Source organism: Condylura cristata, unplaced genomic scaffold (assembly GCF_000260355.1).
Source record: "Condylura cristata isolate star-nosed mole 26May11 unplaced genomic scaffold, ConCri1.0 scaffold00027, whole genome shotgun sequence".
In the NCBI taxonomy this organism is placed as follows: Eukaryota; Metazoa; Chordata; class Mammalia; order Eulipotyphla; family Talpidae; genus Condylura; species Condylura cristata.
This window is the reverse complement of record NW_004567128.1, coordinates 17,056,239-17,080,330: the sequence shown is the minus strand read 5'-3', so window position 1 is coordinate 17,080,330 and position 24,092 is coordinate 17,056,239. Positions and strand designations below refer to the sequence as shown.

The following is a 24,092-nucleotide window of genomic DNA, read 5'->3' as shown; positions in this document are numbered from 1 at the left end:
GTAAATGGAGGAAGGCAACTTCTCCATGAATTCTTAACATAAAACTTATGCTTTCATGCAAATTTTGAATGTGCTGTCATTGTTTAACTTATACTGCCAGATTCAGAGGTAAATTTATTTAGTCTTATCAGTTGGGAGATGCTTTTTTTTTAAAAAAAAATTATTTATTCATACAGAACTGGGGTACAGGCCAGAGTTGCAGGGTCAATGACAGGATTCACCAGAGACAGAGTGGGGAGCAGAACAGGCAGATCAACGAAGTCCACTGCTGAGGGGAGCAGCGGGCGGGTCAGGAGAGGTCTGCCACGCCATGTGGTCACCTCCGGGGCAGGCAGGGATCGAACTCATGGAAAGTGGCTTTCGATCTTAGTGCTGCGCTTTAACCTGTAGCGCCACCAGGGAGGGCCGGAAGATGCTTTTATTGAAACATTCTGAGAAGCACTCTAGTAGACTTTGGGGTGGATATAATGAATGAAAACTGGATTTCATTTGTGGTAATTTAAAATTGCACTGATTGCAATGAGTTTTGAAGACTGCATTTGATACCTAGAACTTTGTTACACTCTACCTCTTCACTGGGTGCCCCAACTAGGTGTGTTTGGGTCGGGGCCTCTGACTCACCTATTGACCTCACTCCCACTCTATTTTGTTCGAGTCCAGTTTAAAGGGCAGAATTAGAATTATAAAACATCCTGGTTTGTGTATTTAAGTTTTATCAATGCACTACCATGTTTGCTGTGATAACCTTTGTCTAGTTTCCTTGTCCAAAAATGCAAACTCACTAACTAGCTAGTTAGCTAGGTTAGCTAGATAGATTTATAGTTACCTATTAGGTATTTTCTAAAATTTTAAATATATTTTACATAATTCTTCATTTTGTACAGTATATGCCTTTTGATAGATTAATAGGTAGATTAATAGTTACCAATTATGTATAGTTTAATTTAATATATTTTTACATCAGTCTTCACTTTTGTACAATGTATGCTTTTCATCTGGGTTGTAACCACCATAAACTTCCCACCTACAATTCACCCACATGCCATTACCAAGCTCCCTTGTTCTCTTCCACCCCTGCTTTGATCCTACTCCCTCTCCCCCACATAGAATGTCTCTGGTTTATAGTTGTTAGCTGATTTTAGTTTTTAATTTATTACAAATAATTGTTTTTTTTTTCCTGATCCCTTACACTCCTTCTATGAGAGAAGCTATTCGATATTTTTCTTTTTGTTTCTGACTTATTTCACTAGGCATGATCTGTTCCAGTTTCATTTGTGTATATTATCAGAACAGTATTTCTGTCAACTGAGTATATTTTATTATCTTTAAAACTTGACACACCCCTCTTGGGTGGTGGTGCAGGGGGTTAAGGCTCAGCACTATGAGTCTATCAGCAGTCAGTACAGCGAGAGTTTGATTCCTGGCCAAGGAGCTCACCCACATGGCAGGCAGACCTCTCCTGTCTTGCTAGCTGCTCCCCTCAACAGTGTATTTCAGTCAGTCTGCCTGTTCTGCTCCCCACTCTGTCTTGGTAAATCCTCTCACCTCCTGCACCTCTAGTCTGTACCCCAGTTCTTGTATGCATAAATAAATCAATCTTAGAAAAAAACTTGACACATTTCAGTTTGCACTATTCTTTTAGGTGGTAGGTTTAGAAACCATGCACTTCTCATTTGCCTTTGTAAAATTTTGTTCCTGGAAAAACTAACAAAAGAAAACAGCCTTTTATGGGTACGGTAGGCCTTCACCCAATTTGAAAGTGAAACTTGAATATTACCCCCTGCCTGCCTGCCTTCCAAATGCCAAATTATCCCAGGTTATTTATGACAAAATGCATTCATTTTCTTTATTTGTTAGTAGAAAACTTTCCTTCAACTTTCATGAAACTGGCAATGTCGTTTTGAAAGTTGCTTATACATTTTATATGTAGTAAGGTGCTTTTAAAAACAATTCCAGTATGTTAGTATTTTGTATTTTCTTTTTCCCCTGTCAAAGCAGATAAGGAATTTGATTCCCAAAGTTGGGCATAGAGAGGCTGGTGGACTTAGTGCAGGGGTCAGAGTTTGTGTGTCATCCAAGAATTAGATGTAGAGAGCACAGTCACCCAAAGGCTAATGTTAGACCTGTCCTTGACATTTTGAATTAAAGTGGGGCAGTATTTCCTGGTCCATAGTTTTGTAAAGGCTAAGGCCTGGCCGATCTCCTTCACTTACAAAGCCCAGTGCATTCTTTTACCAATCAATTAGGACTTTGTATCTAATTTGGGTAATGAAAGAGTTGTGGGTTCATTTATATAAACTGATTATTGACTTTAATCTAGAAAAAGAAAATATTTGGGGGCATGATAGAAGAAATAAAATATTTGAAGGATAATCAAATGGAAGGAAAAAATATCACAGAAGCAGCAGAATAAGATTGAAGAAGCAAGATTCCCAGGGATTAGATCTGGATCAAAATCTTGGCTGTAGCACCTTTTGAGTTTTGTGACATGAGGCCATATATTCGACCCCTTTCTGTCATTTGGAAAATGAGCATATTAAGGCTAACCTCACAGAAATGGTACAAAGATTTCTGAGTTCCACCCATTTAGTGAAGCATTTCTCACGAGTCATTACTCAAAATGGTTGGATATTATTAGTACCTATTATTTCTCCTCAGTATAATTCCCAAGTAAAGAACTGAGGGGGAAAATGTGGAAAGTTTTCGCAGACCTATTTCAACTCAATTTAAATTAGGTCTGGAAAATTTGACCCACTCAATGTGAAAATGTGTCGTTCTCAGTAACATGCAGGATGTATATGCAGGTTCCTCTCTATGATTATGTATGATGTTTCCAAGGATATGAACACTTAAAGTTTATACACCGACCCAGGAAAAATTGAAAGAAGTCTCTCTTACTTTGTGTTTACTTCTCTCCTACTTCTAATTGCCTAAGAGTTTAAAAGTTTTTTTCTCATCTTCATGGAATCAGCTTTCAAAATATGCAGTTAATTAAATCAGTTAAGCTACAAATTAGAACTCATGTTATTAAAAGAATTAAATAGATTTGACCTAATAATGATGTATTACTTTTGGGGGGAAGTTTTCTTTTCATCCACCATCCTTTGCAGATTAAAAATAGATATATTAAATATTCTTAAACATAGTAGGTGGGGGGACTTTTCTTCTGAGTTCTTTTGGTTGGTCTAGTAATTAAATTAACAGAGGAAAGAGTAAAGAGGAGAGATTTAATTTCATAAGTATGGAGGAATCATAGATATGGGATCTATTTCCTGATGAAAGCAGTCAGCTTATCTACCTTTCAAAGAAACAATGAATTTGTGAAGAACTAACAAGGCAGAGACTTTAGACTTGAGTGCTAATGAGCCAGGACCTAAGAGTTTGTTTGCACCAACCTTTTAGGTCTTGAATTCCTTATTGCTGGCAGTAAAGGTATGTTGCTACCTCCTGGCATAAGGAGCGGGCTTTTCACTAGGAGATTTAGAGAGAAGGGCCAGTGTTCTTCTGTGCATCAGCTGCTTCTCAAGAAATTTGAATTCAAAATAATTATTATTCATTTTGACATATTGGGTCACAGCTTGCCATGAACTATAATAATGCCTTTACATATAAAAATGCCTGATATTGAAATGGATGACTGGAAGTTTACTTTATGTATATGTGTTTTGTGTTTCAGTTTGGCAAGGAGCACATAGAGAACCTCTTCAGTGACCTACAGGATGGGAAACGCCTCCTAGACCTTCTCGAAGGCCTGACAGGGCAAAAACTGGTATGTGATTTATTTTGTAAAACTAACTTGACCTCACTAAACATAATTGGAGAAAAAGTAAACTCACAACAAATTAGTGAAATTTCACCAGAACTCATTTCAGCCTGAATTGATGAGACCAAGTAAAATTCACCAATTTACTAATTACTGATTTAGTTAGCACCACAGAACCTATTCCTGAATAAAATAACCTTATGATATTATCTTTATTTTCATAAATTCTATCATAAGCACAAAAGAAGGTACACTTTTTAGTAGTAAAATTTAAGGTGATTAGTAGATATTCACTTATATTTAGTACCTTTGTTATTAAATTTGTTTTATAAAGGGTATTATGCATAATGAGTTTTAAATTTCAGTTTAATTTTTATTGAGATAAGACCACTTAACATAAGATCCAAAAAATGGGGAGTTGGCTATACAGTAGGTTTAAATTTTTAGTTATGCTAAAAGAATAAGTTCCAGAGATCTCTTGTGTAACATTGTGGACACAGTCAACACTATTTTATTGAACACTTAAAATTTATTAAGATGGTAGACATAATTTTAGTCATAAGTAAAACAGTCATCATAATGGTAGAATTTCTAAACCTTCACAACTGAATACATGGCTTAATTCATATATTGGTATTATACTGAACTATGGAGATATTAGCTTAAAATTACCAGACAAAGTATCACTTTTGGAATTGATAGTGATAGCTAGAGAATCAAAGAGTGTTGAAATTTGCAACTTGAATGACTCAGACAATTAAGGTAATTGTCATGGAAAAAGTCTTTATCCCCATTTGACATTATACAGTTGTGGTAGGCTTAAGTCTCTTAACTTTTCCTAAAGAGTGCCAGCCCCCCTGGTGGCTCAGGGTTCAAGGCACAGCCTATCAAGCTATTGCCAGCCATTGTAGTTCGCTCCCCAGCCAGGGAGCTTTCCCACACATGGCACAACAGACCTCTCTTATCTCACCTGCTGCTCCCTTCAGCAGTGTTTTTCAGTAGGTCTGCCTGTTCTGCTCCCCACTCTGTCTCTGGAGATTCTCTCATGCCTTAGCAGCCCTGGCCTGCACCCCAGTTCTTGTATGCGTACATAAAACATATTTAAACAATAAATAAAATTTCCTAGAGTGTGGATATCAACTTATTAATATATTTTACTAGGAAATGTCCTTAAGCAGGTTGGTGCTTTTCATAGTGGCTTTGCACTAATCACAAACTGGGCTGTAGGATGAAGGAGTGATCTGCTGTAAGCAAAACATTCTCTGTGGCTACCGGAAGGGAATGAGAGGAGGTAAGCACAATGCGAAGGGTCCTATGTTGGAGGACTTTGGATGCCTTGGTAATGGGTGTGGTGTGGTAACTACATCTGAAGGGTGTGATCTCGAACCCCTAAATCATATACAGTGCTGTAAACCAATGTTACCTCAATAACAAAACAAAATAAGCCTTGTGAGGAAAAAATGCTGTTGTTTTTCTTTTTTTTTTAGAGGTTTATTTGTTTAGTAGAACTGGGGTGCAAGCCAGAGGTGCAGGGGTAGGAGTGAAAGTTTTCTTCAGTGGAGAGCAGAAAGGCAGATACACTGAAATACACTGCTGAGGGGAGCAGTGGGTGAGGCAGGAAAGGTCTGCTGTGCCATGTGGGTCAGCTTCCTTGCAGGGGATGGAACTTATGCCACTGTGACTAGCGATAGCTTGACGGTACTGAGGCTTAACCATTCAGCTACCAGGGAGGCCTCACTATTTATATTTTTGAGGAGTCAATTCATGCTGAATAAGTCCTGATAAGAGTAGTTAGCTTAAAACCTTTACATTCATTTTATCAGTGCCTCACAGCCTGTGTTCATTTAAAGTATTTAAGCTAGTAGACATGAAATTTATAACTTTTATATCTAGTAGAATGTGGTCTCTCTACTTGGTTATAAACTGTTTAATTTTGTTTTCAGCCACAAGAAAAAGGATCCACAAGAGTTCATGCCCTGAACAATGTAAACAAGGCACTGAGGGTCTTGCAGAAAAACAATGTAAGTGTCCCTGGATAAAGCCATATGGGACAGTCTATTTAATGTGTGATTGAGGGAGGTCTCTGGTCCCAAATACAGAGAATTTTAAGAGGTTTTTTTTTTTTTTTTTTTAAATTGAAGTCCTTATTAAGATCATTAGCTCTAGTCCTTGTACTCTGTTTGTGGTTAATGTAATCTAGGCAGTAAAAACATAGAACCACAGGGAACAGAGAAAGGTGCAACCCAGACCGATAGGATACTTGTGTTGTTTTCAGATTTTAAATGATGAAGTTATATTTGGTGAACAACTTATATCCTGTGGTGACCTAGGTTTCTTTTAGGAGTCTTTCTAGCAATAAATAGTTTTTACTAGACTGTGTAGTATTTCTTATGCTTAAAGTATATTCAGACACAATGATGAAAAGGTTTGAATTAAGGTTACTAGGCACTACACTAGATACTATATCCAAGGGTGAAAGTCACACAGAAAAAAAAAAAATACTATTTTAACTCAGTAAGAGCTGCAAATGTGTTTTATATTGCTATGTTTGATTCAGTATACAGCAAGATGAAAATACACTGTGGCATTAGAAAAACTCAATAATTATACCTATACAAGTGAGAAGGTACGTGGAGTTCTACATGACTTTGAGAGTTCTACATTCCTTCCCTTTATAGGCCATTGGCGGCTGTCTTCATTACTTATTACATTTGTTTGAGAGAATCTATTAAGGTGCACTTTTCTGTATATAGGTTATAACTCAATTTTTAAAAAAAGGTTTAAATGTTAATAAATACAGGAGAATAGTTAGAAATCTACATCTTATTTAATATATGATAATTTTATAATCAAAATGCAAAATTAAAATAAACTAGGTTACCTAAATTCATATTTATGACATGTGCATAAAAACACATAATAGCAATTTTGAGAACTTCCAATATAGTTGGATATTCCAAATTTTTACGAAATTAATAATTACTAATAGGTGATCATGATCTCTCAATTTTATGACTTCATTTGGAAACTGGGAAAAAAATTAGCCCTCCCTTCCTTTTTGGGAAAGGGGTATTGAAAACTTTGTGTTAGTTTCAAGAGCTTGTAAAGTCAAGTTCATTCTGTCTTCTCTTTCCCTGGTTTCCTCCCCTCCCCCCTATTCCTTTGCTAGAGACTAGTTTTAGCACATTCTCCAGTTCAAAACTAGCAACTAGCAGACATTCTCTAGTTCAAAACTAGCAACTCAATTTGACCTGGTGCCTATTCCCTTTCCTTTCCACCTTCTGACTTGAATTTTACTTTCTCCACTTGAATAGCACTCACAGCTTAGCTTCCCAGAGCCCAGGCATCACGTTTATGTTCTCATTTGCATTCTCTGCCATTGCTGGTTGAGCATGAAGTTATTCCCACTATCAATAATTTATTTTCAAAATTACTTATTGAGAAGAAAGTATTTCTAAGTGCAGTGATACCTTTATTACAATATTTGCCGAGAAGGAAGCTCATTTGTAATAAAGTTGACTGATTTAAAAAAGCAAACAGAAGAAACTACAAAATCCTGTGAAATGGTTGATTCCACAAAGTGGTTATACTTGTCTACACACTAGCTCAAGATAAGAATGTATCCAGAGCTCCTACTTATTTGTGACTTGTTGAAGGTAGATAAAGAAAATCCCAGGTAATATAACACATCTCTCATGGTGCCTTTCCATCATTCTTTTACCCTTCTCTACTCTTGTTGGTGTCAGACATTCTGAACTGAGTTCTGCAGTTCTTTATTCCCTTCTTCGCTCACAGGGAAAGAGATAATAAATGGGTCAGTAACATTTGTTTATTGATATATTTCCTCCCTTAGGTTTAACTAAGTAGGGAGATTACCAGAGACTTCTGAAGTAGGAGAGACTACCAGAGATTTGTATCTGCAGTCATTTTATAGCCACTTGAATAGTGATTGAGTTTTTTTCAGATTGGTAAAGACATTTAGTCATTAAAAATCTGGTGGTGTGGCGTTCTAACTCTCTTCAAATTGTTGGCTGATCCCAGTACGTTTTCTTTCATTCTAAGATTTCCATGTTTATATTTTATGAGTAGCAATGCCTTTTTGTAGTCATAGAGTGTACTCCTTCATTATTTTAAAGAATCTTACCAAAAATGCAGTGTTGCAATACATACAGGGCATGTACCAGGACTTTACTGATTTGACATGATTTAATGTTAGCTAACACAGTTATAAAACTCGTAATTATGTTCCCTATACCACTTTCATCAGTCGTCTATCACAAAGAGACAACTTTTAAAAAGTAACTTCAGATATACAATGTAAGCTAGCACGTATCAAATAAGATCATTATTTTTACATTATTAAATCACAAATCCGAAGTGAGTATTTTAAAAGCCTAGGGTGAAAATTCAGATGTCAGCTATGTTCAAATAATCACTTAATCACATCCTTGACAACTGTCACTGAATTAGATTGAACGGTTGTCAAATGTCACTGATCTGAAAAATGATATAGTGTTCACTCTTCCTGGTATATGATCTTAGATAATGAGGATTGTAAAGTATTCTTTAAAACTAGTATTTTATGTGCCTCAAAAGTATTCAGAAATCTAAATGGCCATATCATATATATTTTGAAGTATGTTAGAACATTATATCTTTTACTAAATAGAAACGGCTTTCATTTATTATTCATAAAATCCAGGGCTTAGATATAAATTCCAAATGTTTAAGTAAATTTATGTTAGACAAATATTATTTCCTACACTAAAATTTCAGTCCAAACTTTAGAGGCTTATGTATAGTTATCCGACCATCCAGAAGCAATATGTATTTTCATTCCTGTTATTCATTAACCATAGGATATTTACCCAATGATTCCATGACTTTAGTTCTACTTCCTCAGCTGTAAAATGTGCTAATAGACATAGTTGTACTTGTTTCAGAATATTCTTCCTTGGATTATAAGAGTACAAACTTATCATTTAATGTTTAAATTTATATTCCTATGCAAGGTGAATTTTATTTTTAGATTTATAAGCCGGAAGTGTAGGGGTGAGACAGTGTGGGGAGCAGAACAGGCAGCTCTACTGAAATAGACTGCTGAGGGGAGCAGCAAGCAGGACAGGAGAGGTGTGCTGTGCCATGTGGGTCAGCTCCCTGCCCATGGATCAAACTCTTGCTGTAGTGCTTGGCAGGAGTTTGTAGCACTGTGTCTTTAAGCCCTGTACCATGAGGGAGACCCCTGCAATGTGAAATTCTTACTCTTAAGTTGAAGCTATTTCCCATTGGAAATAATTTTATAAATTTTATTTTATGAAATTAATTGTATATCCTTAACCCAATACATGTCTTTCACCAAGGGAAAATAGTATTTTTGTCTTGTATATTCAACTTGAGTTGAGGTAGCCATTAACTTCTGACTTGAACACATGGATATCCTTTGGAATAATAATTATATGGCTATTAGTTGTATTAAAAATCAAGATTTTTCTTTTATTAAATGTTGTTCATGCATTTTAAAATATTTGATTTTTGCTATTGTCAAGTCTTTTTCATGAAAAAAGGATGCATGACTCAAGATTAGAAAGCTGTGGCTATCTATGATTTTTGTTGTCACTAAAATGACATTCTATGTTATCAACTGTGAGATACATAGTATTCATACATACTCGAGTTGAATAATATTATATCAAATATGTGTACAGCTTTTATTTTATTCTATGTTGCAAAATTCGTTTTAGTTTTATATTTTATATTTTATATTCAGTGAGACTACTTGCATGAAAACATCCATTTTCATATATTTGTTTTTAATTTTGGTTCCTCTCTTTAATGTTTGTATTTTCTTAACATTAAGACTTTAAAAAATATTTATTTATTTATGCATACAGAACTGGGGTACAGGCCAGAGTTGGAGGGGCAGTGAGAGGATTCACCAGAGACAGAGTGGGGAGCAGAACAGGCCGACTGACGAAGTACACTGCTGAGGGGAGCAGCAGGCGGGTCAGGAGAGGTCTGTGGCACTATGTGGGTCACCTCCCTGGCCCAGGATTTAACTGGTGCTGTGGTGGCTTCAGATAGTTTCATAGTGCTGTGCTTTAACATACTGTGCCACCAGGGAGGGCCCTAAATGTGCTTTTGAAAGCTATTTTTTTCAGTGTAAATTTATGTATTTTATAAAATAAAAAAAATAGTCTTTGGAATATGGAGCTAGGAGGTTGAGTAAAATAAAACTGCAGGTAGAGAGCCAGGTCACTGTAATCAATGCAAATTACCTTGTAGGTTGTATATAGGGAACTATTCATCATTTAATAATAAAAGTTTCACTGTATGCTTCTCAATGGAAAAATATGAATGCTTTATGCTCATAATTCTCAAAATTTCTTATAAATCTTAAACACAGTATAAAAACACGTGCTTCATGGCAGTGGAACTACTTTGCCTTTTTCAGAGATCTTGATATTTTAAATGCATCATATTTGGGAGGATTATATAAATTTTGGGGAGTTTCTCTTAATGTGGATATGTCTTTTTAGATTGACCATATGAAAGAAGATGTTTTATAAAAGATAACACACTAACAAGCACATGTTATTTCTCAAGAATGTTAGAAGGGAATTCTCAGTTATAAACAATTTATAGGAAATAAATGTATGGGTATGAAAAAAATAGAAGGTAGAAATATGTGCATGAGGTTTAAGTATTAGGACGATCTTTATATAATAAAATGCAATGCTTTATATTTTCCTAGCCATTAGTTACTGTTTAAAATACTATTTAAGGGCATCTACCTCGACTTCTAAAAATGATACATCATGGACTCTATTGTAATTTTGTCCATTTATATGAAGTTACTTTATATGATCTACTTTGCAGTGATTTTTTTCAGTTATTTGAAGTCATATACTGATACTGAAGTGTAAAATGATGGCTTACTTTTATCCATTAACCTTTCTTTAAGTAAAAAATGCTGATATATACTCTGCATGTTAAGGAACAAAAGTGACTCTTCCTTAGGCTATGACTCACAGTCTGAAATGCTCTGGAAGAGCCAAATCCTCTGAAACAAATGTTCAGCATCTCCTAGCTCTGATCTAATTTCAGTTGACTGAATGATACTGGATATGTTCTCATTAGTACCTGTAGCTATGAAATGTCCTCAGTGGTTTCTTCAAAAGGCATGAATTGGCAGATACCATTTATTAGAAATGAGATGGTTCTTCTATTCAATGAGATGGAACTTTTAACAACATCCAGTTAGAAGTGCAAATGCCTAAATGCTTTACAAACTAAAATGGACAAAGTTTATCCCTCTCCCTGCTACCACAAAATAAATTTAAAGCAGAAGTATTTTTGTTACAGTTTTAGTCATCAGAATATTGTCAGCGATATAGGAATATCATTCCTTACTTTTACGTAGTTCTCCTCTCTTCCTCTATACAAACTTCCATTTTAATTATTTAAGTTGGTTACTATAATTATTTTTATAGCAAATATTTTTCATTCTGAAGTCAGTGTGCACTATGGGTGAGTTAGTGGTGGGTATGGTGTGGAAACAATACTTGAAGGAGGGGGAATCCTTTAACTCTAAAACACAAACAATGCTGTAAACCAATGTTACCTCAATTAAAATCATATTAGGAATGTAAAAAAAAGCACGTTAATGCGTACCATTTTATATGTAATGAACTTCTAGTTCTTTCTTTAAAGCTAAGAAAAATTATATAATCTTGTCTAGATTAGCAATCTCCTTCATGAAACCTAACATTTCAGACTTGCTTTAAATGTTAGGGTTTTCTTAAATACTCTTAAATGTGAACCACATCAGTGTAATACACACACCACACATAATACACACACCACACATACAGACACACATAATACACACACCACACATAATACACACACCACACATACACACAGACACACATAATACACACACCACACATACACACAGACACGTTCTTTTACTATAACCACCATGCGCTAAGCAAATGTATGTGGTAAAAAGTCTTACTGAAAATGCTAGACTGTGTTAATGCCCAGAAAATAACTGGGAATAAAATAAACCCGGTGTAGAATAGGCTGTCTTGAACAAGCAGGAAAGAGACTGCTGCTTCTACACCTGCAGTTAGTAAGCTCATAGGAGACAGAGCACCAGGAGGTAACTGTGCTCCCTAAAATATTTCTATATTCAGCTGAGAAGTACTAAATTTATATTTTGTACAAAAATCAGAAATTTTCATCTGTGTGCTAGTAGGAGGATGGAAAATAAATTCCCTCTAGTTTGCGTCCTCATAACTAGAAGATTTAACTAAATGGATAACAATAGGCTATTCCCAAAGCCCATTCATTAGGCTTCCTAGGCACAGTTTTTAATAGCTTGCTCATCCTGACTCAAGAGATGTAATGAGTTCACATTTAATTGTTCTACAGGAACCACAAAAAGTACCATTATGTCAAGGTAAATGGTAAGACTTTTTTAGTCTGTAAAATTATGTTTGAATAAAGCATTACAAAACGCAGGGCCCGAATGTAATGTTACTTTTTGAGTCAAGTTTTATGCCTGCTTGCAGGAACTCTGAAAGCCAATCTTCATGTGTAGGTGAACTCTTATTTCTGCAAAAATTCAATCCATGCTATTTAATTTTCACACACAATATCAATTTTCACACCTATTCATTTGGTATCAGATGCTTTCATTTTACAAAACAGGATAACAGAACTTTGGGCATCCTCAGTGACCTCAATATTGAATTGCTCCTGCTGTCTTGTGTTTGTCACAACACACACACACACACACAGCATGTCATATATTAACACATGTTATCTGTACTTTGTTTTGCTTACCGTAATAACATATACTTTTTTATTTAACACAGATTTTAATGAAATATGGTTTTGTTTTCCTCTTTTAGTTAATTAAAAATAAAAATTGAAATTATGAAAGATATAATTCCAGAACACATATTAGAAAATTTATGTAAGGGGCCCCTACCTAGGTGTACAAGGACTAGAATTGTTTTTTTTTTTTTTTCCTTTTTGAATTATGTGAATAAATATCCAGGAGTAGAATTGCTCAATCATATGGTAGACTATTTCTAATAATTTTGAGAAACTTATATATAGCTTTCCATAGTGTTTGGTAGTCTGCATTCCCAACAGTGTATTAGGATCCCTTTCTTCTCACGTCCTCACCAACACTCGTGTCTGGTCTTTTTAATATGGGGCATCTTCAGAGCTGTGAGGTGGTATCATATTGTGGGTTAATTTACTTTTCCCTGATGATGAGGGATGGTGAGCCTTTTTTCATGTGCTTATTGACCATTAGTATATATTTTTTTGAAAAGTACCTATTTAGGTTTTGTGCCCACTTTTTGATCAGGTTATTTGTTTTTATGTTGCTGAGTTTTATGAGTCTGTTCTATCTTGGATAATAGTCCATTGCTAAATTTGTGATATGAAAATATTTTCTCCTATTCAGTAGGTTGTCTTTTTGTTTTAATGATGGATTCTTCCACTGTGCAGATACTGTTTTAGACTGATGTTGTTCCATTTATTTTTGCTTTTTATCCTTGCCATTGTAGACTCCCCCAAAACATTAACTGAAACCAATGTTATAGAGTTTCACCTATGTTTTGTTCTATGTATCTTATGCTTTCAAGTTTTACATACAATTCTCTAATCCACTTCAGTCTAAATTTTGTGTATGGTGTGAGATTGTGATCTAGCTTCAATCTTTTGCATGTGGCTGTCCAGTTTTCCCAGCACCATTTGTCAAAAATAATTCCTTTTTCCATTGTATACTATTAGCATCTTGTCATATATTAACTGCCCATATAAGTGTGGGGTTATTTCTGGGCTCTCAGTTTTTTTCCATTGATCTGTGTGTCTATATTTAAATACCATACCACTTTATTAATATACCTCTTATAGTCCTTCCTTCCTTCCTTTTCTTTCCATTATTTTGCTCAATTGTTTTGGCCGTTGTGTGATCTTTTGTGGATATTACTTAATTTTATTTAGGAGTTCTCTTTTCTCTTTGGCAGACCTGAGAACAATACTGATTATATACAAAATGTATTTTAGGGGGCATTTCATGGGATAAAGGAATTGGGTAACCATTTGCCTACTCACACAATAAGAGTGTTTATAAGAGTCAATGGGGACTGCTGATATCTGAGCACATATCTGAGGCTTTCCAGGATGATTCTATGACAAGTCTAAATATAATTAACAGGAGTGATTACCTCAGTATGTTCATTTCCTAAAAAAACATGTTTTATTTAAAAAAAAATAAATTTTCACCTAGGTTTGGTCTTATTATCACTCTTATTACAGTTCCAGAAGCCAGGAATAGTTTTTCGCTTTTGTGTTTTAAGTATATAAGTGCTTGACACAGAGTCAAGATATATTTATTGAATGAATGAATCAAGTAAAAAGTGATAGATTTATATTCACTTTTCCGTATGGAAGAATTGCTTCCTTCTACTGCCATGTGAGAATCCCCAAATGAAATGTAGATGATGGCTCTTTCTTTTCTTGATTTATTGATTTCCCCTTGGAGCTCCACTTATCTACCACTAATAAAAATTCTAGAAATATCTTGTATTCTGCTTTGTATAATTAAAATGAAAATATTACAGCAGATTATTATCTGTTTGTATAGGACAAATCTGTGTGAGTCCTCAACTATTTGAAATATTCAAATTACTGCATATTGATTTAGGGAAAATTTGCATGCTGTGCTCCTGAAATTCAGCTCTCTAATAGAAAAACATTTGCATTGCAGAAATAGGTGAACTAGTAATGTTTTATAATGGTATTATCACCTTGACTTAATTATACCCAGAAAGTCAAGATCTTTTCATGATAACCATATTTTAGATGAGATTGGGCATATTCAAGGTGTTAGTGGACATAGACTGTTGACCAGATTTTATGACATCTGTTCATGTATTCCCCAATAGAATCTTATAGAAATATCTACCCATGTTACTTCAGGTTGGCTTCTTTATGAAGTTCATATGGCATGATCCTCACATCTAACCAATGTATAGTTCAATAATAACCTCTACTATAAAATATGTGTGGAATGAAACTGTGGACTTATTTTGAAATTTTCATCCTATTCAAATGATTCTGTATTTTTTTTTTTCTCTGACTCGTTTGTTTTAACACAGACCACCAGTAATTTTTATATAGTTAGGATAAAAACTTAGGTATTTGAAACACATTGAAAGGATATTTTAAAACCGCAAATAAGTTAATATGGGTAATAACTGGGAGTCATATGAACATTAAATAGATAAGTAGCATTTGTATTATTTTCATTTCAACTTCCAGGATAGTTTCATATTTTAGTTATAATTAAAACAATTTAGAAAATTAAGATGAGTGATAAGGAATATATTCTAGCATTGATGAAAGAAATGTAAACACATTTTACTGGTAGAAGTAACAAGTAGGAAAGGCACTTTGTGGTGAAACTTATTCCAGTCATGGTTTAAAGCCCGAGATAATGAAAGTCTTCACTGAAATGACTCTCAGTTTTTTAGCGAAGATATGTTGGGGAAGATGAATGACATACTTTCTCAGGTTGTTTCCCTCAGGATAAACAAAGTGTTAGGACCTAGGAGGAAGGCAAAAGAACATTATGGGCAGAATCACTGAACCAAGAATAGTAAATAGGGAGGAAAGCCTGAGTCAAGTCTCAGTTCTCAACTACTGTTCTGACAGTTTCACCTTCATTCAGTATAGGCCTAAAATCTGAAGTTGTTTAATTCCTTTATTGTGGTCTTTTCTCCTTTTAAAGTACTCCAGGATGCTCATTTTTTAGGTAACTATTTTACTTTTAGATAATTGTAATTCACTTTTAGTTATAAGTAATACTACAAAGAGATCATATGTACCTTTAATCCAGATTTCCCCAGTGGTAACAGACTGTAAACCAGCAGAGTATCACTAGACATCAACATTTTTTTAAAGATTTATTTATGCATACAGAACTGGGGTATGAGCCAGAGGTACAGGGGCAGTGAGAGGATTCACCAGAGACGGAGTAGGGAGGAGAACAGGCTGACTGATGAAGTACACTGCTGAGGGGAGCAGCAGGCAGGTCAGGAGAGATCTGCAGTGCCATGTGGATCATGACCTGGGCAGGGATCAAACTCATGCTGAAGTGGCTTTATCAGAATAGTTCTGTGCTTTAACTTGCTGCACCACCAGGGAGGGCCCCAGGCATCAATATTTTTTTTTTTTTAAGATTTATTTATTTGTGCTTACAGAACTAGGGTACAGGCCAGAGGCTCAGGGGCGGTGAGAGACTTCACCAGAGACAGAGCGGGGAACAGAACAGGCAGATCGACGAAGTACACTGCTGAGGGGAGCAGCGGGCGGGTCAGGAGAGGTCTGCCACGCCATGTGGTCACCTCCGGGGCAGGTGGGGATCGAACTCATGCGGAAGCGGCTTTAGATTCTCAGTGCTGTGCTTTAACCCGCTGCGCCACCAGGGAGGGCCTACATCAATATTTTTATAAGTCACTGATGATATTCTTATTTCCCTAATTTTACTTGTGTCTGTGTGCATTGTGTGTGAGTACTTGCAGTTTTGTTTTATCCAACATTACAATGTGTAACTTTTTGAATCTGTCAATGGAGTCAAGATGTAGAACAGATTTATAGCCACTAGGATTCCAAAATCTTGCCCTTTTATAACCATATCCATCTGCTTCACCCATCCTGCGACTGTTCCAGCCTTCTGTAACTGCTCCTCAGTTACTGTTCTCTCTCATACATTTGTCTTTTTTTAAAGAAGTTATATAAATAGAATCATACTGTCTGTAACCTTTTGCAATTTCCTTTGCCTTTTCACTCAGCATAATTCCCATGAGAGTCATCCGAGTTGAATTTATCTACAGTTAATTCCTTTCTATTACTGAGTAGTGTTACATGATATGGATATATTACAATTTTTTTTAACCATTCACCTTTGAAGAGCATCTGAGTTGTTCTCATATTTAGGTTATTACAGATGAAGCTGGCATGAAAACTTACATGTAGGATTTCCTATCAACACAAGTTTTCATTTCTTTAGGATAAATGCCCCAGGAACCCAATTGCTAGATTGTTTGGTGTTTACATGTTCAGTTTTATAAGAAATGGCCAACTGTTTTCTACAGTAGCTGTATAATTCCATTTCTATCAGTACTGCACGGTGATCCAGTTTCTACATACCCTCATTAGCATTTGACATTGTTACTATCTTTAAATTTTAGCCATTATAATAAGTGCATAGTGCTAGCTCATTGTGGTTGTAATTTGCATTTCTCTAATGGCTAATAATATCAGATATCTTTTCATGTACTTATTTGCCTGATGCTTATATTTAACGTGATTCCACCTAAAAATGTTAGGAGCCTGAAGGACTTGGGGTAGGATTTGCCTGCGACATGAGATCCTGCAGATTTTGATCCAGTACTAGCTAAAGCAAAGAGAGCTGGCCATTAGGTCCATTGTTGGAGTTTTGTGTCTCTGAAGCAAGGGCATTTTAAACAAATACAGTCACCCCTAATTATAAAAGCACTCTTTTGAGCGAGATAAAAGGACTGATGACATTTCTTTCTTGTGAGTTTCAATTATGTATTAGGAAGCAGGTCTTAATTTTAGGCATCCTTTATGAGTTACCATTGTTACACATTTCATTTGGAGATACACTGATTGGCCTCTTTAATCTGCAGTAATATATTTATGCACTAAAAGTACATTCATTTCCTATCTCTGTAAATGTATTTGGAGCCTTTGGTTTGCTATAGAAAGTGCATTTACACATGCATTCTGTTTCCCTTTTAGATTCGTTTTTAAAGCTGTAATGCTGCTTACGCTCTGAAAATTGCTAAATGTAATTACCTTCACGTTTGGCTTTTCTTTCCAAACAGACATTTTTGTCTCCTTCCTTCAGATGTTTCCCTTTATCTTTAACAGGTTGATTTAGTGAATATTGGAAGTGCTGACATAGTAGATGGAAATCATAAACTGACTCTTGGTTTGATCTGGAATATAATCCTCCACTGGCAGGTAAGCTCCTGATGAGCGTTTTCTTGTTGGGTAATATGTTGCTGAGCTTTCCTTTCATTTTTACTCTTGACCTGAAAAGTAAACATGTATCTCTAACAATACAGAACACATTTCATCTTGCTGTCTTCTAAACTGGAACAACTAATGTCATCCCCTGAAGTGAGTGACCAACAGATTATAAAATAGGCAGTAATTTTTTTCTAAATTTTATTTCACCGGGTACAGATGAAGTAAAAAACACGACTTTCTTCTTCAGTAAGTTAATCAAAACATTTTTCACAAAGCTATTTCTATTATGAAACACCTATTTGTGATCTATGTAGTTTTATAAAAAGTAAGGCATTTTTCCCTGTTAATCATTACCAAATGAATTTTTTTTATATTTTCAGCATAAACTAATATCAAAACATTTATGGAGTGTATGCATTTGTATGTCTTTTACACACAAGCTTGTCAAAAGTGATTCTGAAAGTTTATCTTTTTTCTGAACCTGCTTAGTATAAGATCTTCTGAGCCTATATATATGTATTGGACCTTTGCTGAAACAGATCAAAGGACATTTGCTTTAGTGAAAAGTATACTTTTTTTTTTCTTCAATGAGACAAACATGAACTAAAATTTCAACTTCCCATATACCAATTTAGTGACATTGGGAATAATGTCATTCCATTCTGGACTGTAAATCTCTTTAACTGTCAAAGCAGGGCAAATAATAATTAGCATTCACATTTGTTGTCAAGATTAGATGAAAGGATATCTATAAAGCACTCAGTATAGTGTACCATTTTCATTAGTGGTATATTATATAAATAACATTGCTTAGAGTTTTCCAGTCATCTTTTTAGAATTTTGAGCATAATCGAGACGTCTGCTCTTTTTACTAGCAACAATTACTTTTATATATAGTTGTTTCCTTAAGATGTAATTTATACATCATAAATTTACTAGTCCTAAGTGTAAAATTTAAAGTACACTAAACTGATCAAATTATGTTGCCCACTGCTCCTCAAACTATTTTGAGGAAGGGAGAGTTTTCCCCCTAATCTGTCAAAGATTTTAGGATATTCATTAGTTGTACAACCTTTGCAACAGTCTAATTTTAGAACATTTCCATCATTTCAACAGTAAATCTCAGGTCTATTTATATTCACTTCCCATTCCCACCCCCAACCCTAGGCAAACATGAATCTATTTTCTATCTTTGTATGTCTGCCTTTATGGACATTTTACATCAATGGAATCATAGAATGTGTTCTTTTGTGTCTGGTTTCTTTCACGGAGCGTAATCTTTGAGGTTCATCCCTCTTGTAGCAGGTATTACGACTTCATTTTATAGTGTTGACTTTTAACTTGCATTGTAGATTGGTTCTGCTCAAAGTCAGACAGCACGTAGACCAAAGCACAGCAGTCATATCGCTCTTTCAGCTGACTCCCATATCTTTTCAGATACTCAATCCTAATTTACAGGTATATGGGAAGAGAGAACCGCATTGCTGACAACAGAGAATAGCTCAAAAGAGCATCAAATAAGCCCCTGAGTCCCAGATCTGGGCCGTTTTCATACAGTGATGGTGTTAAATGGAACCAGCCAGGTAATAGAGGATCCTCCATCAAGCTGGTTTAATTCTATCTTTCAGTACTTCTCAAATTATCCTGAGGAAACAACAGTTTCCATTATATTAAAACTACAGCAAACCCTTTTCTATGATATATAAATTATACCAAAGCTGAAAAATTACAAAAATGAAATGAAAAGACATTCAAAACCCAATTCTCTTTTAAATCATTAAACCCAACATACATATATTCATAAGACTTTGTTAAAACTGCTGTAGTAGTTTCTAAGAAACTATCAGTTGCTATGTTTACCTTATGCCCCAGTAACAAATGATTTAGGGGGTTCCCAAGTTGCAGAAAACAATTTGAGTTGTACAGATGTTGGTTGTGACAAAGTCAGCAGAGAACTTATGTTTTTTAATTGTATTTATTACCCAAAATGTCTCTTAGACAATGTCATGCTTCTTATCTTCTCAAAACCCTTTTCAGCACCATCTGAACTCACTGCAGGAATAGCTTCAAGACTATCCTGTCTGATAATTTCATTTGCTTGTGAACTTGTGCATGTGGAGTGGCTTTCAGAGCCAGAAATACAGCCTAGACTTGTTTGGAATCTCTGTTATAGTCTGTTGTGTTCCGGCTGGTTCCTTCAATCACTCCGGAGTCTCTTCCTCCTTATCTTATCTCTCCTATCACAATGTCCTGTTCTCCTAAAACTACTAGACACACTTTAAGTCTTTCAGCTATATTATCCTTATCTCCCAATGAGTCCCAAAAGATATTTTCACTTGGAGTACATATTTGCCTTCCTACTAAACAGTCAAAGGAGCCTTTGAATCTCAGCAAAGATTAAAGGACACTCTGGCCCATCTAGTATCCTTTTCAGATCTATCAGTTTAAGAATGGCATGAAGGAATGGGAAAATGGGCCTTTTTGTTCCAATATCACATTATGTTATTAATAATGTTACAGAAAATGTCTTTTTGAACTTGTAAAAAGTCAGGAATGCCAATTCTGTTTTCTCTGTCACTATTTTTCCAGTTTCCATTTATATAAAATTGTTCGCTGGAAAAATAATGCCACCATCAAAAAGTAGGCAGCTTTGAACAAAATTGCTTCACGACATGTGCTTGGTATTGATTCTTCTTTTTTAAAAAAGTGCAAATCCTCCTCTTGAGGGCATTTAACTCAGTTCTGGTTACCAACTGGAGATCAAAATGTACCCTGCTAACAGTGGTCTGCTGTTAGACGCCAGGTCCCCACCTTTGCTGGCAAACTCAAAGAAAACAATTCCAGGACTGCCTCACCCTGGAATGTTTGTATGATTTATGATTTATATCACATACTAGAAAAACATGGTTTTGTTCTGCTGAGAGCACTTACTGTAAACTCCTTTTTTTATTTTTAAGATTTATTTGTTTATTCATACAGAACTGGGGTGCAGGCCAGAGGTACAGGGGCGGTGAGAGGATTTACCAGAGACAGAGTGGGGAGCAGAACAGGCTGACTGTCGAAGTACACTGCTGAGGGGAGCAGTGGGCGGGTCAGGAGAGGTCTACCACTCCATGTGGGTCACCTCTGGGGTAGGGATCGAACTCATGCTGAAGTGGCTTCAGCTTCTTAGTGCTGTGCTTTAACCAGCTGTGCCACCACAGAGAGTCTGTAAACTCCTTTTTAACTAGTGCCTTTTTGTAGGACAGTTCTTGCTGTGGTCTTCAGTGGGTTTTATACCCTATGATTCTTTTCCAAGTAGAAGATTATACCAACCTCTCTTGATTCCTACCCCTTTGTGCCTTTTAGTCATGGGATGGGTTTTAGGAAAGACAATTTAGCAGCAGGGTATTAATTAAGGCATGTCTTGGGTCCAAGGCCTGTGGAGGGTGAGGGTAGCTGGAGGGAGAACTGGACCTGTGATGGATACTCAGCAACAGCTTTATGGACCCCTCCCCCCAAGGGCACATGGAGCTAGAGTGATGACCCTTCAGGCTTGTCCTGTGTGGGCTGGAATGGCTGAGTCTTTTTTACTGTTGCCCTTTATCAGTCACAGATATGGGCTGCCCTAGGAAGGTTGTGTCCTTAAGCGATGTGATTGCAACCTAGGGCTCCTGAGAGTACTTACAGCTGAAGGTTGCTTGGTGACAACTGCAACCACCAGCACTTTTGTTAGAGTGCACACTGGAGGGTACACAGCACCCCAACACCTGCATACTCTGAATGGGTCCTGCCATCTGGCACACAGAGCCAACTAGTGTGTGAAAGAACTTTAATAGGATAGTGTGTGCAGAGTAAAAGAAGAGAGGATAATAGTTTCTCAGTAAAACACCCAAAGTCACCCGTCCCCTGGTGGACAAATACCCAACCAGGGAAGCTTGATTCCAATGTGGGGCTGCAGAGGCCAGCAAACTTGCCACAAGACTAAGGCACTTTGCCATAGGAGAGGGGCAGAAGGGGATGAGCAAGTCTGAGGACAAATCAAAATGAAGGCTGCTGTTGGCAGCCTCCACATGGTTTCTTACTCAGGTCTCTTCCAAGAGTCTCTAAATGGTCAACTCTGTGTCTCCTTTCTTGTCCTCCAAGTGACAGGTGCAAGTCAATTGAAAAGCAAGTAGGCTTTCTTCTTTTTCACAAATCTATGTTCCACAACCCTGCTTTGTCTCTTCAAATCTTCTTCCAAGTCCCCTTTAACTTCTCCTTGTAGCTCAGCTCCACCCTTCATTCAATGGGACAGGGAACCTGGAATCTCCTCTTTTTATGGAGATCACACTGTTAATAGTTTTTGGAGGGGCACTCTTAATAGTGCATCTCCAAGATCATATCTCTGCTAAGTTAACTGTGAGTCATTTTTGGAAATCACTGCTCAAAGACATTTCTTTTTGTTTTTTCCTTTTAAAAGCTGATATGTAGTTGTATATACACATACACACACACAGGAAAGAAACAATTCTTTCAATTGATTCTTTCTATTTTCGGGACAGGAAACCCTGAGGGTAGGAATTGTACAGACTCAACTTAGAACCAGGTTGGTGGCACAATGAAGGTTGATCCTTAATAAAGATTTCTGGGTAACTGTCTTTTATGTCAGGAAAGAAGAACTGATTTTCTCATATTGCCCTTTATTTAATTTTTTTTTCCTCAGCAAAATTTGTGCTGTGTAGAAGCAATACCAATGAGGCTGATAAGCTGAATTAATCACATAATGATGCTAAAGGGGTTTTGGATTGAATGTTGTGTTGTCCTTTAACATTATGTGCATAGAGGGCAGTCTAGCTAAGCAGTTCACAAATGAATCCCATTCATCATGAGAGGGTTATCTGATTAGTGCAAATCCATCACTACCATGGAGTGGGTATCTGGTGATTCTAACCCTGGTTCAGCACAGAACAAAGCACATCTTGCCGTGGCTGTTTGTGAAAGCTGTGTATTTTATAACTTTACAATATGAGAAAGTTATGTATCTTACATAATTATTTGACCCATTTATGTACCGAGTAACTGACTAAATAAGCAAGTCAGAAAGGACTAAAGAAAGCTGGATAACCCCTACATAATAAATTTAGTTATTAAGGGATGAATGTAAATATATACAAGATATTTCACAGCTTTGAATCATTGCACATTTACAAAACATCATTTCAAACCCTTTTCAAGTATTTTAAGGTTAAATTTACTAGTCTATCCTAAAATTTGCATTGACTCTTTCACACAAACAATACTAACATAAGTGATGTTAAAATATGTATTTTCCCCAAAGGCATTTGGTTAAATTCTACATGGATGAAGACTCAAAGTAAAATGTCATGTTTAGACTACACAATGAATATTCATCATCTGATCAAAATTGGTTGTATCTGGACCTTAAATTTCCTAAAAGGAAACACATCGGTAGTAACAGCTAATCCTATTTTTTTATATATATGCACTTTTTTCAAGTATATGTTAAGGTCCTATCTTAAAGTTTTTCAGTTACTTTTAAGTTATTATTCCTTTAATACAATATATGTAAGCAGTTTTTTCTATAAAGAGGTGTCAGTTCCTTTTTTTTTTTTTCTGCTAAAAGCTTTGTAGGTTCTGCTCTGTGATGGGGTTTTAGGGTGGTTAAAAGCTGTTTTGGGGCCCTCCCTGGTTGCACAGTGGGTTAAAGCACAGCACTAAGAAGCTTAAGCCACTTGCGCATGAGTTCGATTCCGCCTGCCTGCCTGGGAGGTGATCCATATGGAGCAGCAGACCTCTCCTGACCCACCTGCTGCTCCCCTCAGCAGTGTACTTCATCGATCTGCCTGTTCTGCTCCCCACTCTGTCTCTGGTGAATCCTCTCACCCTCCGCATCTCCGTCCTGTACCCCAGTTCTGTATAAATAAAAAAAAAAAAACTGTTTTGCTGCTGGAGGGTGGGGCTGGGACACAGTGGTGTGCAGAGGAGGTCCCCTGAAGCCACTGTGCTCCAAGGCTCTTCCTCATGATTCTGGGTGAGTGTAAGGAAAAATGAGTAAATTAGGCTGTTTTTCACCTTTCTCCCAATACACAGCCCAAGCCTTGAAATGCTTTGTTTTCCAGCACTAGCACATCTTGCAAACAACAGATGGGCCTTATATTTGCAACACTATATCAGTGGTGGGGCCATAGACACTTCACAAGGTAAAGGGGAAAGTCAGGAGAGTGGATTTTTGCCTCTCTCACTGCCTGCCTGTGGTTAAGTT

General features: G+C 36.2%; 1 protein-coding gene across 1 annotated transcript in view; it reads left to right on the top strand.

Annotated features, from left to right (window-relative positions):
- The window catches only part of DMD (dystrophin), a 1,782,468-nt gene that overhangs the window by 293,292 nt on the left and 1,465,084 nt on the right, over positions 1-24,092 (top strand). The window contains exons 3-5 of the mRNA XM_012730297.1: positions 3,677-3,769; positions 5,707-5,784; positions 17,747-17,839. Coding sequence (XP_012585751.1) covers positions 3,677-3,769; positions 5,707-5,784; positions 17,747-17,839 — 264 coding nt within the window. The remainder of the gene's footprint in view (positions 1-3,676; positions 3,770-5,706; positions 5,785-17,746; positions 17,840-24,092) is intronic.